This window comes from Sinocyclocheilus rhinocerous, unplaced genomic scaffold (assembly GCF_001515625.1).
Source record: "Sinocyclocheilus rhinocerous isolate Xijiao unplaced genomic scaffold, SAMN03320098_v1.1 scaffold368, whole genome shotgun sequence".
In the NCBI taxonomy this organism is placed as follows: Eukaryota; Metazoa; Chordata; class Actinopteri; order Cypriniformes; family Cyprinidae; genus Sinocyclocheilus; species Sinocyclocheilus rhinocerous.
The window spans coordinates 831,753-845,090 of NW_015664681.1; the positions used below are offsets into that span (position 1 = coordinate 831,753).

Below are 13,338 nucleotides of genomic sequence, written 5' to 3' on the forward strand. Positions count from 1 at the left end.
TTTTCAGACCGATGAGCTTTGTAAAAATCGACACGTTTCAGAAAGGCGGGGCATAGAGGAGAAACAATAATGCACAGTATGTGGAAAATAATAACCGCATAAACACATTTCATTACACCAAATACAGAAAATAATGTTCTTTTTAGCAACGTCATATGACCCCTTTAATTTTAAATGTTTTACACAAAAGAAATTGAGTAGAATTTTGTGTAGAATTTTATTAATCTGTCATGTATAAATTAACCCAGATTTTTTGTTTTAATTAAAGTTATTTAATTAAAGTTATTCCCTAGTTTATTTAATCAGAGACATTACACGTTAATAAGCATCATGTCAATGTAAATGTGCCTGATTTAGTCAAAATGGCAAATTTTCATCTGCAATCCCTGAACAAGTTGATGTTAATGGTTAAAAAAAACTGTTTTGAGATGTATCTAGCACTGCTGGTACCTTGTAGTTTCCTGCGGTGGAAGCGTGGTGAGCCAAGGAAGTTGTTTTTAATGGAGTTGAGGCGTGTTCTCCACGGCATGCCTCCAATAGAGGGGCTGGGGGGTGGCGTAGGGCTAGGGGTTCCTGCTGGGCTCTCCTTAGGCGTGTGCACCGGCGTTCCTTTTGGAGTTGGCAATGGGCTGCCCCTGGGGGAAGGGTGAGGCGTAACCTGTATGGTGGGGATAGATTTGCCGTTGTGGTCAGTCCCAGCCAGCGGGTGAAGGTGGTGAAGCCGGATGGGTGAAAGGGGGGAAAGGGGAACAGAGAGTTTGGGCGGCACCGAGAGCGGTGGCCGGCGCACTTTTGGGCTGCCGGGTATCGGCGGGAGCAAGGGTTGGCAGGGCGTAGAAGGTTCTGACCTGGCCGCAGATGTCACGGCCGTCGTGTTAGGGAGTGGGTTGGACCTGGTGGCCTGCAGGGGCTTGTCTGCAACTTTGGGCTTGGCTGGAAGGGTCTGGGTTTTGTTGTAGTGCTGATGGGCAACTGTCTTTGGTTGAAAGGTTTTGGGGGAGTGGGGGCCTGTGCCGTTCACCCGGGACACAGGCGCGTGGGTGGGGCTGTGGTTGGGCGACTGCGTGAGTTCTGCGGATTGTGGAGGAACGGCGAACCGCCGCATGGGCTGTAAGAGCGCATGCACAGAGCCAGCAGCACAAAAAGAGCCAACACAGCCCATACACACAACACACGGTCCCGTAGTTAACAGGCATTACGGCGCAGACGCACACACAACGACACCAAACATGAAAAGATGGTGAATAAGCCACCGGTGATGAGAAGTGAGGGAGGAAGTGCAGAAAGAAAGAAAGAAAAACACATGCCATTAGCACAACCAGCCAAGAGGCAACAAGACAGTGGGAAAAAATGTTCCCAAACCAGTGTTCCCAAAACAAATCAAAATCAGCAACAGAAATTAGCAACAAAAAAGCTCTGGGTTGTTGTTGGGATGAAAATAAAAGAGGCGTTGTCAGCACTTTCTAAGCAAGCAGGAAATTTGTGCAAGGCTTTGCTGTAAAAGGACGCTATTGTCAGAATACCTCTTATAATTTGAAATAATCATCATGAATTAGGTAGAAATAACAAAATGTGATCCAGAAATATATTCTGCCTCAATTAATGAGTTTTTCAAGACAATAGCGCCACACTATCAAAATGGCTAGTGGAAATAAGTGCAGTTGACCATTAAACAGAGCATAGAGTACAATGCTGCTGTTGGAGGTACGATATGAGGATGCTGTTTGACAGATGATGCTAATAATAATTATATTTGGGTCAGAAACAGGGGATTGATTCAATACAGGTCACTAAAAGTAAAGAGTGTGATTACAATCAGCAAAGTGAAAGCTCATCAAGCATATTGTAAAACATCATAGAAATACAATGGAGTGTTAACTGTACCAGCCGCGACCATAGCACGGCATAAAGAAGAGCACGAATACAATAAAATGGATTTTTAAAGCTCTTTCATACCGCAGGGAAGATTCTTCCATGACAAACCTTTAAGTCTGTGTCTGAGCAGTAAAACTAATCTCAGATGAGCTGTATCAAGGAGTTCTTCACAGACTAATTCAAATTACTTCCACCAAGCCTGTTCTCTACGTGAGCCATTTTCATCAGTGAAAGGGCACCACTGCAGACATTCTCCAAATGTAGAACATTTCAAACTGCAGAATATTTGATCAGGTCGGATTCAGAATTGACTTTGGGATGAATCCTGCTGGGAATTCCTTGATGTAACTCAAGGACTGCATATTGGGAGGTCTTAGTAGTGGATCTGTAATCTGTTAGCCTCTTAAACAAATCAACTGTAAAAGCTGGCTACATCCAGAGGCTTCACCGTTAGTAAGGAACCAGGGATTTTCAAGGGATTTTAACAAGCCATTAGTGACTTGGGCTTCAAATATTTCCAAGCAACAAGCCTGTGAATTGGGCATAGATTAGCAGTAATTATGCTAAGCATGGTAGACTGATTGGGCTAGAAGTAGTGGATTGGTGGGGGCAGACAGCAATACTGCGGCTGCATTTCAGTGTTTAACAAAGCTAACAATATACAGAATTATCATTAATGCTCCATCATCACTAACAATTCTCAGAAATAATCTTTCATGTTGCATTATGCCTTCAAGGACCCACTTGGTGGATAGAAAGACAGAACAATGCCCCCTTTTTACATGTTTTATAAAATTTAGTGTTGCACTTTAAACCTGTCCTGTAATAACATGCGTATGGTACCATATTAATGCATTCAAATATTTTTTATAAACATACATTCCCATTCAAAATTTGGGGTTGGTAAGATTTCTTAATGTTTTTGAAAGGTGCTCACCAAAGCTGCTTTTAATTGATTAATAAATAAATAGTGAAATAATATTGCAAATTAAAATAACTGATTTACATTTGAATATATTTTGAAATGTAATTTACTCCAATGATGACAAAGCTGAATTTTCTGCATTACTCCAGTCTTTAGTGTCGCATGATCCTTCAGAAATCAATCTAATATGCTGATTTGGTGTTCAAGACATTTCTTATTAGTATCAATGTTGAAAACAGTTGTGATGCTTAAAATGTTTTGTGGAAACCATGATACATTTTTGCAGGATTCTTTGATGAACAGAACATTCAAAAGAACAGCATTGTTTTGAAATAGAACGCTTTTGTAACAAATGTAAATGTCTTTACTGTCACTTTTGATCAATTGAATGTATTCTTGTTAAATAGAAGTATTCTTTTTTCTTAAAAAAAAATCATACTGACCCCAAACTGTTGAATGATTCCCAACTGTTGAATTTACATACTTTTACAATGCCCAGCAGCACTACCTGTTGAAGACCCCTGCATTATGCAATCAATGCATATATTGATGCTGAAGATCAAACAGATGTGGCAATGCATATTCTATAGATAGACGCCACACCAGCTGGCATGGGTTTCAACACAACCAGACTCTCTGAGTGAAACCAATGTTTTAATATGGATGGAAGGCTTACCCGAGGACTGCTGAGGGGACTAGTGGACAGACCAGAAGAGGCTCCGCTGATGGACCGGGACCTAAAGTTACACAACATACATAGTAAAGACGTTTCTGCCTCACATATAGCACACTGTCGTATCTCTATAGGAGGTTCAGCATGTTGTGTGGGTGAAAAATGATTTATAATTGATTTTATTCCTGGACAGAGACAGCAGTATAACACCAGACCTCTATATTTTACTATAAATCTTGCATTTCTGTTAATTACATGTCAACTTTCTACGTAGGCCTTTAGGTCTTTTTCTTGATTATGCTATTTTTACATTTTGGGTTGCTATTAAATTTGAGCAATTTATAATTTCTCATCCTAAGGATGAAAAAGGTCATCACAGCCTTTTATGAGGTTCTGTATGAGGCCCTGAGTTCTTCCGAACTTCACTGTGTATTAGATGGTGAGCTTCAGTAATTCTCCAATAAATGATTGGGGTTTAATTGACCGTGGACACAATGGGTTTTGTCATCAAGGCAAATTGAAACAGTAAATCATCCCTAATGGTGTCAACATTCAGACTCCCACGATTTGACTCCAGGAAAGATTTGATCCATAAACTGATCAATTGCATTTGCAAAGGCTACATAGATGAGAATTATGCGATGGTCTCAAATTGTCTTTAATTATTCAAGCATTAAAATCCCAACACCAAATGCACTACGACCTGATTCAGCGCAATGCTGATGTTCATTATATGCCTCTTGCATTCAGCTAATTGGCTTACCCAAAACACAGCGTCAGGAAGAGAGCTCTTTATATGTGTAATAAATGACTATGGAATTCATGGGAGGAAAGGACAGGCACTAGAGGACAGTAACTATACGAGCTAATATTTCTACTTTTTAAGCATTGTACAGTATTTGTAAAGATTTTATATGTAGTGCATCGTTAATATGAAGATATAACTATATTAAGATAACTACTGCTTGTAAAAATGTTGTTTAAAATTGTATAAAAGATGCAGGGGAGCTTTTCGGTTCAATTAAGTCGTTACATTTTGAATTGTAAACATGCATAAACATGTATTTGATCTATCTAGACTGTCAGTAAAATATTCATTTACCAGTACCTAACCAAGTGCAACTTTATTCAACGCAATGATTAAATAAAAATAAATAAATAAATTATATATAAAGAACTATTCAAGGCCCATTCTATTATCTGGCAGACTAAACAGTCTCAGTGAATGCAGATGTAGGACAGGATTGTGAAACTCAAGGTTGAAGAAAAATGCTTGAATAGATGAACACAAACAATCGGATAACCTCTGTCTCTCACCTACTGTAAGTGCACATATCACTCTAAGAAAAACAAACATCCTGGGTGAAGGCAAGAGAAGCATGAAGGCAAAACGAGAGCGAGGGGAAGAAATTAACAATTTGGGATCTAACAAGGGACAAAAATGCCAGACATCAAACGAAACATGAAAGGCAAAATAAGGGAGATAAGATGCTTTTGATGTGTGTGGAGGGAGCCAGAGGGCCACTGCTTTACCAAAACTGAGAGGCCAAACCAGGAGGAAAAAACTCTTATTTACACGTGCAACCTCCACTTTTTTTTTTACTTCCTTCTCAAGCAAACTAAACTCTTAAGATCTTAAATATCAGTGGTTGAAATAACAGGCCAGTGCTCTCTGTGGCATGCTTTGAGTGTTAAAAACCCCACTGCATCTTCAGAACAGAAAAGAAAGCATGGCGGTGGTTTATACCTCTCCTCCTTGCTTTGCAGTAAGGGGTTGGCATCTGAGATATCCAAGCTTTTACTGAAAACAGATTTACTACAGTAAGAGAGAGTAAAGTTAGAGTAATTTACAAAAGTAATCATGGAGTTGAGCCAAAGCATCTACACAGGGAAAGGACACAGGGCTGATGAAATGGATCACAATGGACATGGAAAAAAGTAAAAAAGAATTGGTAATAAAATGTCAAAGATACAGAAAAATTAAAGGCACATTAGAAATCCCATTGTTCCCTTTAAAACCACTTTGAGAAGTTAAAATTCACCATATGGCACATTCAGCATGCTGCTCGACTAGCTGTGAAACTTTTCAGAGAATAGTAAAACACTCTGCTTTTGAAATCATTGGTTTCCTTTTCCAAAGAATTAAGCTGAGCTCATTGATCTTATTTCTTTTACTCTTCATGTGCAATTAAAAATTCATTTCAAAGCTAGTATGCAGCTTGTGATAACTGTGAACTTCATTTTGCCAATCCAAATTTTATTTTGGCTTTTTTAACAGACGTCACTGTCTTCAATTTTCCCTTTCAAGGCTCCACAAAATGTGACATCCTTTCAGCTGTTTTTTTACTGTGGCACTCACTGCTCCGATTGTAGAGTTTCATAAATAATAGAGGAGCGAGAGATGCGTTGCTGTACCTCTGTCCGTGTTGTGCCATGTCGATGGCACGTCTCACAGGAACAGGAGATCCACCCTGTATGCAGCTTGTGATAACTGTGAACTTCATTTTGCCAATCCAAAGTTTATTTTGGCCTTTTTTAACAGACATCACTGTCTTCAATTTTCCCTTTCAAGGCTCCACAAAATGTGACATCCTTTCAGCTGTTTTTTTACTGTGGCACTCACTGCTCCGATTGTAGAGTTTCATAAATAATAGAGGAGCGAGAGATGCGTTGCTGTACCTCTGTCCGTGTTGTGCCATGTCGATGGCACGTCTCACAGGAACAGGAGATCCGCCCTCTGTCATGCTCAGCACCTCCATGGACTTGCGCTCTGGCCTCCTCTTGTTGTGCCTCGTCAAGAGTGGAGAGTCCACTCGCTTCCTGGGAGGATCTGAAGAAACCAGCATATGATAAATTCAATGATCCATAACACATGACAACAGCCCATTAAGCCTGTGGGGTTCATAATGGGAAAAATTGAACAGTGAATCTTTTTCATTATGCCTCTCAGCCCTCCAAAGCATGTAAATCCCAGTAAGATGTATTATTTTTAGAAGAAATTAATACTTTTATTCAGCAAGGATGCATTAAATCAATAAAAAGTGAGAATAAAGACATTTATAATGTTACAAAAGATTTTTCAAATAAATTCAGTTCTTTTAAATTTTCTATTCATCACAAAATATTAAGCAGCACAAGCATTTTCATCATTGATACTAATTAGAAATGTTTCTTAAGTACTAAATTAGAATGTTTTCTGAAGAATAACGTGACACGAAAGACTAATGAACATTGGCTGTTAAAATGTATCTTTGTCATCACAGGAAAAAGTTTCATTTTAAAATATATTTAAAGAGGAAAAAAGGTACTTAAAATTTTAATATTTCACAATATTACGTTTTTTTTAACTGTATTTTGTTCAGATAAACACAGCCTTATGTCGAGTTCACACTGCAACAATTATTTAAGTCGTCGGATCACCGTTGTTTTCACACTGCACGACTATCTGAGGTAGCATTCAGTTGCTGCTATGTTTACATTGCATGATGGATCGGCGACAGGAGGTTACACACTGCATGACTTTACAGTAGTTAAGTACTAAATTAGAATGTTTTCTGAAGAATAACGTGACACGAAAGACTAATGAACATTGGCTGTTAAAATGTATCTTTGTCATCACAGGAAAAAGTTTCATTTTAAAATATATTTAAAGATGAAAAAAGGTATTTAAAATTTTAATATTTCACAATATTACGTTTTTTTTAACTGTATTTTGTTCAGATAAACACAGCCTTATGTCGAGTTCACACTGCAACAATTATTTAAGTCGTCGGATCACCGTTGTTTACACACTGCACGACTATCTGAGGTAGCATTCAGTTGCTGCTATGTTTACATTGCATGATGGATCGGCAACAGGAGGTTACACACTGCATGACTTTACAGTAGGAAGAATCGCCGTGTTTGTCATCGCCGATGTATTTTTCAGTCAGAACTCTTTTCACAGCATGTCTTTGATGATTCACACTGCGTGATTGTCAATAGCATGAACGAGCATCAATTTGCCTCAGATTTCGGGCATTTGTTGGCGATTTCGCAAAACCTGTTGGCGAGTGAAAATCGGGTCTAAAATCGTGCAGTGTAAACTCAGCATTAGTGAGCATCAGAAACATTTCTCACAAACATTACAAAATCTTAAACTCCAAACTTTTGAATAGTAGTGTATATTAAAAGAACATGAAAAAAATTACCCATTAACTTTAATAATGAATGTCTTTAGTCTTACTGCGTATGATTCATCAGTAAACACACTGTTCTATAGAAAACTACGTTTTCGTGATCTTTCAACAAAAAGTTTTCGTTTCCACTAGTTCTCCAAGGCTATTTGGGCAAGGAAATTATGTCACATCACAGAGCTGTTGTGAATGCCATTTCATGTTGTATTTAAGGATGAAATACAAACAAACAGATTTAGTACATAACAGACAAATTGACTGAATCGTTCTTACCAATTTCATTTCTGGGTGGTAGATTCTGATCCTCATGGCTGGGATATCTCTCCTTACGGTCCAGCAGGAGGAAGTAGATCATCTTTTCCTGGTTATCACTGGAGGTTGAGAAGGCACGGAGAAACAAAATGCGTGTGTGGTCAAGACAGGTGTCTGATATACAGTACAATCTCCAAAATAACCCTCAGCTCAGGCTAATTAACCTCATTAGTTAAAGAGCAAAGAGTAGCATGCACCTCATTCCCAGAGAGCTAAAAGACATCCTGCAGAGATCACAGGATATCTCTTATTTCATTAATGATGCAAGAAGACATAAAATATCCGACAAGAGTCTGGGCGAGTTCAAAAAGTCTTCAAATTCTCCCAGCGAGAGGCCTTGTGTTTAATTTTTCTGCCCCGGACCACACAGCGGGAAGTAAATATGACCGGTCTTTGCTGCAGGCGCCATCTGAATTGTTTAAATGCTGGGCAAGAGAAGAGACAGAGGCCGCAATGTTTTAGGAGTGAACACCCAGGCCATCTATCAGTGGGGCTAACGAAGTTGATCGCGCACAGCGGAGCGTGCGGGCGGTAATTGTGCAAAGTACGGGAGATGACAGATGAGCGGGAGGGAATGGGCTTCTCTAATAGCCTGCAGCCAAGATGCTGTACTGCGTGTTTACTAACCCTAAGAAACAAGGATGTAAAATAATAATACCCTCACATATGGTCTCCAAAAGCAAAAGCAGTCAGTCTTGTCTAATCACTGGCAATAAAACTTAGGTATCACGGGAAACAACCTTTCTGAGGTGAGCGTCTCATTCTTAGTTACTCACTCGTCTGACAGCAGGTCTTTCATCAGTTTGTTCTTGTCCCGGAAGCAGCCCAGCGAGTGCATGCTTTCCAGCACATCTGGGTCGATGTCCTCAGTGGAGGGTAGCATGCGGATCGCCACTTTCCGTGGCGCCGGTTGTTCTGGTTCTGGCTCGTTCTTTCCTCCTCTGAATAGAAGATCAACAACAAGAGCATGTGAAATCATCTAGTGTTCTTGTTTATTTTTCATTAATTGAGCACACATGGTAATCGCCTCCGGCGTGTTCTAGGTTCCTTGCTGGTGGTATAGGCCTAAGTCACAAACAGGCCCACATGCAATCTGCGCCCACAGAAAGCTCTGGAGATTTAAAACGCCCATCATCTACAAATGAACCACCTCCCTGTGTGTTTGTTTATTAAATATTTTGGTAAATTTGATTAACGCTTTCTTCTACCAATAAGAGTGTAGTAGACCCTCAGTTCAAATTAACACATTAATTAAAACATTATCATTTTTAAATCCATTCGGAATATTTTAGCCGATTTTCTCCGACAGTCAGTTGAGGTATTATAAAAAAAGTCCACAGACACTGTTTGGACCCAGTAGTATTATTATCATGTATGAAAATTAAAATGAAAACGTGCCTGGTAAAATTACCAGGTAAAACTGAAACTAAAATAAAATACATTTTATTTTCCTGACTCAAAAACAAACTAAAAATACAATTAAAAGTTGTAGTTTTTGATACACAATATATTATAAAACTCGAAACCTTTACAACCCACCTGCATTAAACATGAAAGTGCCTCTAGACAACAATAACACAAGACTATGCTGATAAATGATTTACTTACACCAGCTGCTAGACTAGAAAACATTAAAATTAAACTACACTCAATAGAAATGGCTAAATAAATTCAAATTCAAATTCAAAATTATTATAACCCTGGCCCCCAGTCACGAATCATAACTAATACAAAATGTTGGATACTGGAGAAATGCGTGTTTAAAATTGAAACAGTTCAAGACAAAAACAAGGCATTGCTTATGGGGGCAAAAACATTGAGTGAAGCCAACCCGCTAGAGCTTAAGGGTCTTCTCCAAACACAAACACACATTGCTGTCATATCATTACTTAGAAAAGCGTCTTCTTTTGTACCGTATGTTCTCAGTTATTGCAGTGAGGACACACATGAACTTACAGGACATGCACAGACACAAACACAAACACACAGACAGATACTGAGCAAAAACAGCCACAGGACGACAGGCAAAAAGTGAAGTTTATACTCACATGTACCATGTGTGCTTCTGTATCTGTTCTAACTGTAAAGAGAGGAAAACACAAGAGCCAAACCATTATCCATCCATTAACAGAGCCAAACAAAGACAGCAGAGCATGACAATAAAAGCAATGAATCTATCTCTAAATGTCAGGCAGTTTCCTGCTGGCCGTCTCTAATCTCTCTCTCTCGTGTCACATGCTCTGATCTCCCCGGGTTTAAAGTGTGGAAGCTACAAAGACATGTACATTTTAGCAGCTAATTAAAGCTGTGGCCTGCCAAACAAGAACAACAGTCTTAACAGCAGCAGCCCCATCAGAGTGAATGGTTTTTGGGCCTGTTCATGTAATACTGACAGGAATGAACTGAAATCAGTCTCTATAGTTGTTAGCAACAGATGTGTGTCTGGTGTGTGTCTTTTCAGGAGCTATAAACATTCAGCACTTGACCTGATCAGGAAACTGTGAGGAATGAACACACTGAATTGGAATGTTCAAACAAAATACTTGCTTGCGGTTGAGTAAGTAAAAAGTAAAAATAATGTTACTTTATGGCTCTGAAAAGATTTAAAAAATTCATTGTATAGTTACAGCACTTTTGCACACTGTATTTCAATTCAAAAACCGTCGTCATATTCACTAGCCACCTGTAATTCTGTTTTCAGTGCTCCTTTATATGTAAATTAGGCTTACTGTAGCTATTTTTCACAAAAGTTACCACAATTGATGTGATGTAGAAGGCAGGCAAGAAATGCAATTTTATTTAAAATAGTGGTTCTGAACCACGGGACCAGGACCCACTAGGGGCCCTCAGCAAAATTCCAATGGCGTCTTAAGATGACTTAAATTGCTTTAAAATAAGACAAAACAAGCATGAAAACAAGCCCAAAAGATTTAGAACCACTGACTTAAAAGAGATGTTTTTGCACATTTTCTATCGATGATGCCAGCAGTAATTAATCAAATGATGATGAAATGATTGTGATCAGCAATATAACAGCAAGAATTGCAGTTACGCATAAATTGTGCCATACAAATTGTATTTAGAACAGATTTTGTGGGCCTTTAAATTCCTTTAGAGAATCAGGTGCAGGTAACCGGTGCCATCATTCTTTGAGAACTCCCTCTGAATGTGTGCTGACAGTGGTTCAAGAAACAATGATGACACATTGTCCAGATGTCTGTAAAACTGAAGTACTTTTAGTACTCTGCAATGCTCTGTTGGATTGTTTTAATTGGATCTATAAGATAATATTTCAAACTGGCAATAAGACAGTATCAGCTTCCTTCCCACTCTGGAATCATACAAAAGATCTCTTTTATATAACTGACAAACCGCACAGGAAATGGGCTATGTTTGGATCCTTCCTAGGAGAGCGCTATTGTTTTCAATCACTGAGAGATGTGGGCAGTGAAGACAGCTATCTGTTTTCTCTGGAAAGCAAAAACGGAAACTGGAGCATTTCAAAGGGTTGGTATTAGGACAAGCTTATAAACCTCTCGTCACTCCAGCATGTTACAGGAAAAAGGGGGGCGGCTCTGAAGCAGAACAATGAAAATAGTAGCTGAGGGAGGAGAGCAGAGAGATGAGGAGACCATGAAAGAGAGAGAGAAAGAAAGAGATCGACAGAAGCGCAGACACGCAAGCTTTTTGAAGCTAATGTGTGAGATCCGGACAGACAGGCTGGTTGGATTAGTTCTGCTGTGTGTTGACCTGAAGTGACAGCTCAAAAGCAGAAGAGCTCTGACCCATAACACTTATTTAATAGAAATCAGCTTAATATACTGTAGATGTCTGTGGAACTGAACAGCCAACCAGCATATGTAAACAGTGTAGTGCACATGTAACGCTGTCACCACCTATGATTCCTTAGCCCACATGATACATTTAAGAGATAAACCATCTCTTTTTTTCAGCTATCAGGTTTTACAAGTTTTGAATGATGATATTATGAGATAAAACTGTAAATATGAGTGTGACGATGCTGGACCCTGACCGTGAGTCGTTTGGTGGCGTCCACCTCGATCATCCCCCTTAGGAGGTTCTGGCAGTCTGGAGGAATGAAATGGGGCATGTGAAAGCCCCCGAGCTTCACTTTCTCCAGCAAGTTCCTCAGGTTATCATCGTCGAATGGCAAAGCACCCTGACAGAGAGAAATATTACATCAGTACTAATACTATAATCAATCATTGTGTGGGACAAAATCCCCCCCAACTCCCGTTTTCAGAATAATGTCAACCAATATTTATTTTTCAATGGTTGATTCTTAATTTATTTGTGGTCCCCCTAATCCTGTATACACTAACGTCAAAAGTCTGGAGTCAAGAAGATTTTTGTCATATTTTGAAATCTTTTATGCTCACCAGGGCTGCTTTTACACATATTTTTATACAGTAAAAACAGAAATATTGTGAAATATTATTACCATTTAAAATGACTTTTTTCCATTTTAATATACTGTATATATTAAAATTTCATTTATTCCCGTTTTGGCAAAGCTGAATTTTCATTAGCGATTACATTCAGTGTCACATGATCCTTAAAAAAATCATTCTAATATGATGCTTTGGTGCTCAAGAAACATTTCTTATTGTTGTAAATGTTAAAAACTATTGTGCTACTTGTGAAACTGTGATTAATTTTTATTTTTATTTTTATTTTTTTCAGGATTGTTTGATGAATTAAAAGAGCAGGAATTATTTGATATATAATTTTTTGTAACAATGTAATAGTCTTTACTGTCACTTCTAATCAATTAAATGCATCATTGTTGAATAAAAGTATTAACTAAAAATAATATTAGCACATTATTAAAAAATTATTAAAAGAAATAAAATACGTTGAAATCATGTTTTCTCTTGGATTTATATCTAAACAAACAATGGAGGAATTGAAAAAATAGGAATGATAAATGCTTTGATAAAAATAAAACACCCCCACCATATTTTAGAGAGTTTTATGAAGGATATCTACACAGGAAGTAGGACGCAAAATAAATAAAGAAAAGGTTGGCATAGAGAGATGATTGTGCTTTGATAATTAGCTTTGTTTTGTGCCAGATACACTTCATCATTTTCACATCAGAGAGACCCATCAGGGCCCCTGACACTACTGAGATGTCAGCGCTTGATAAATGACACAGAAAATTCACAAGCATGACTGACGACAGGGCCACGTAATAGATGATATAATCTAGCAAAAACTAGCAAAGTAGAGAGATGATAAATAAAAAAGGATGCAGAATGCATCCCTAACGAAAGGTCTTTGAGCACTGAAAGATCAAAGAACAGCTTCCTGGGATACGCAGGAATAATTTCATTGTTTTGTGAATAGGATGCAGT

At 38.5% G+C, this 13,338-nt stretch overlaps 1 protein-coding gene across 2 annotated transcripts in view; it reads right to left on the bottom strand.

Moving 5' to 3' along the window:
- Window positions 1-13,338, bottom strand: part of brsk2b (BR serine/threonine kinase 2b) — a 150,260-nt gene that overhangs the window by 12,454 nt on the left and 124,468 nt on the right. For both annotated transcript variants that reach the window (XM_016541037.1, XM_016541036.1), the window contains exons 8-15: window positions 11,994-12,140; window positions 10,009-10,040; window positions 8,737-8,901; window positions 7,922-8,019; window positions 6,153-6,303; window positions 5,221-5,274; window positions 3,477-3,537; window positions 451-1,108 (exon numbers count right to left, since the gene is read on the bottom strand). In XM_016541037.1, the coding sequence (XP_016396523.1) occupies window positions 451-1,108; window positions 3,477-3,537; window positions 5,221-5,274; window positions 6,153-6,303; window positions 7,922-8,019; window positions 8,737-8,901; window positions 10,009-10,040; window positions 11,994-12,140 (1,366 nt within the window). The remainder of the gene's footprint in view (window positions 1-450; window positions 1,109-3,476; window positions 3,538-5,220; window positions 5,275-6,152; window positions 6,304-7,921; window positions 8,020-8,736; window positions 8,902-10,008; window positions 10,041-11,993; window positions 12,141-13,338) is intronic.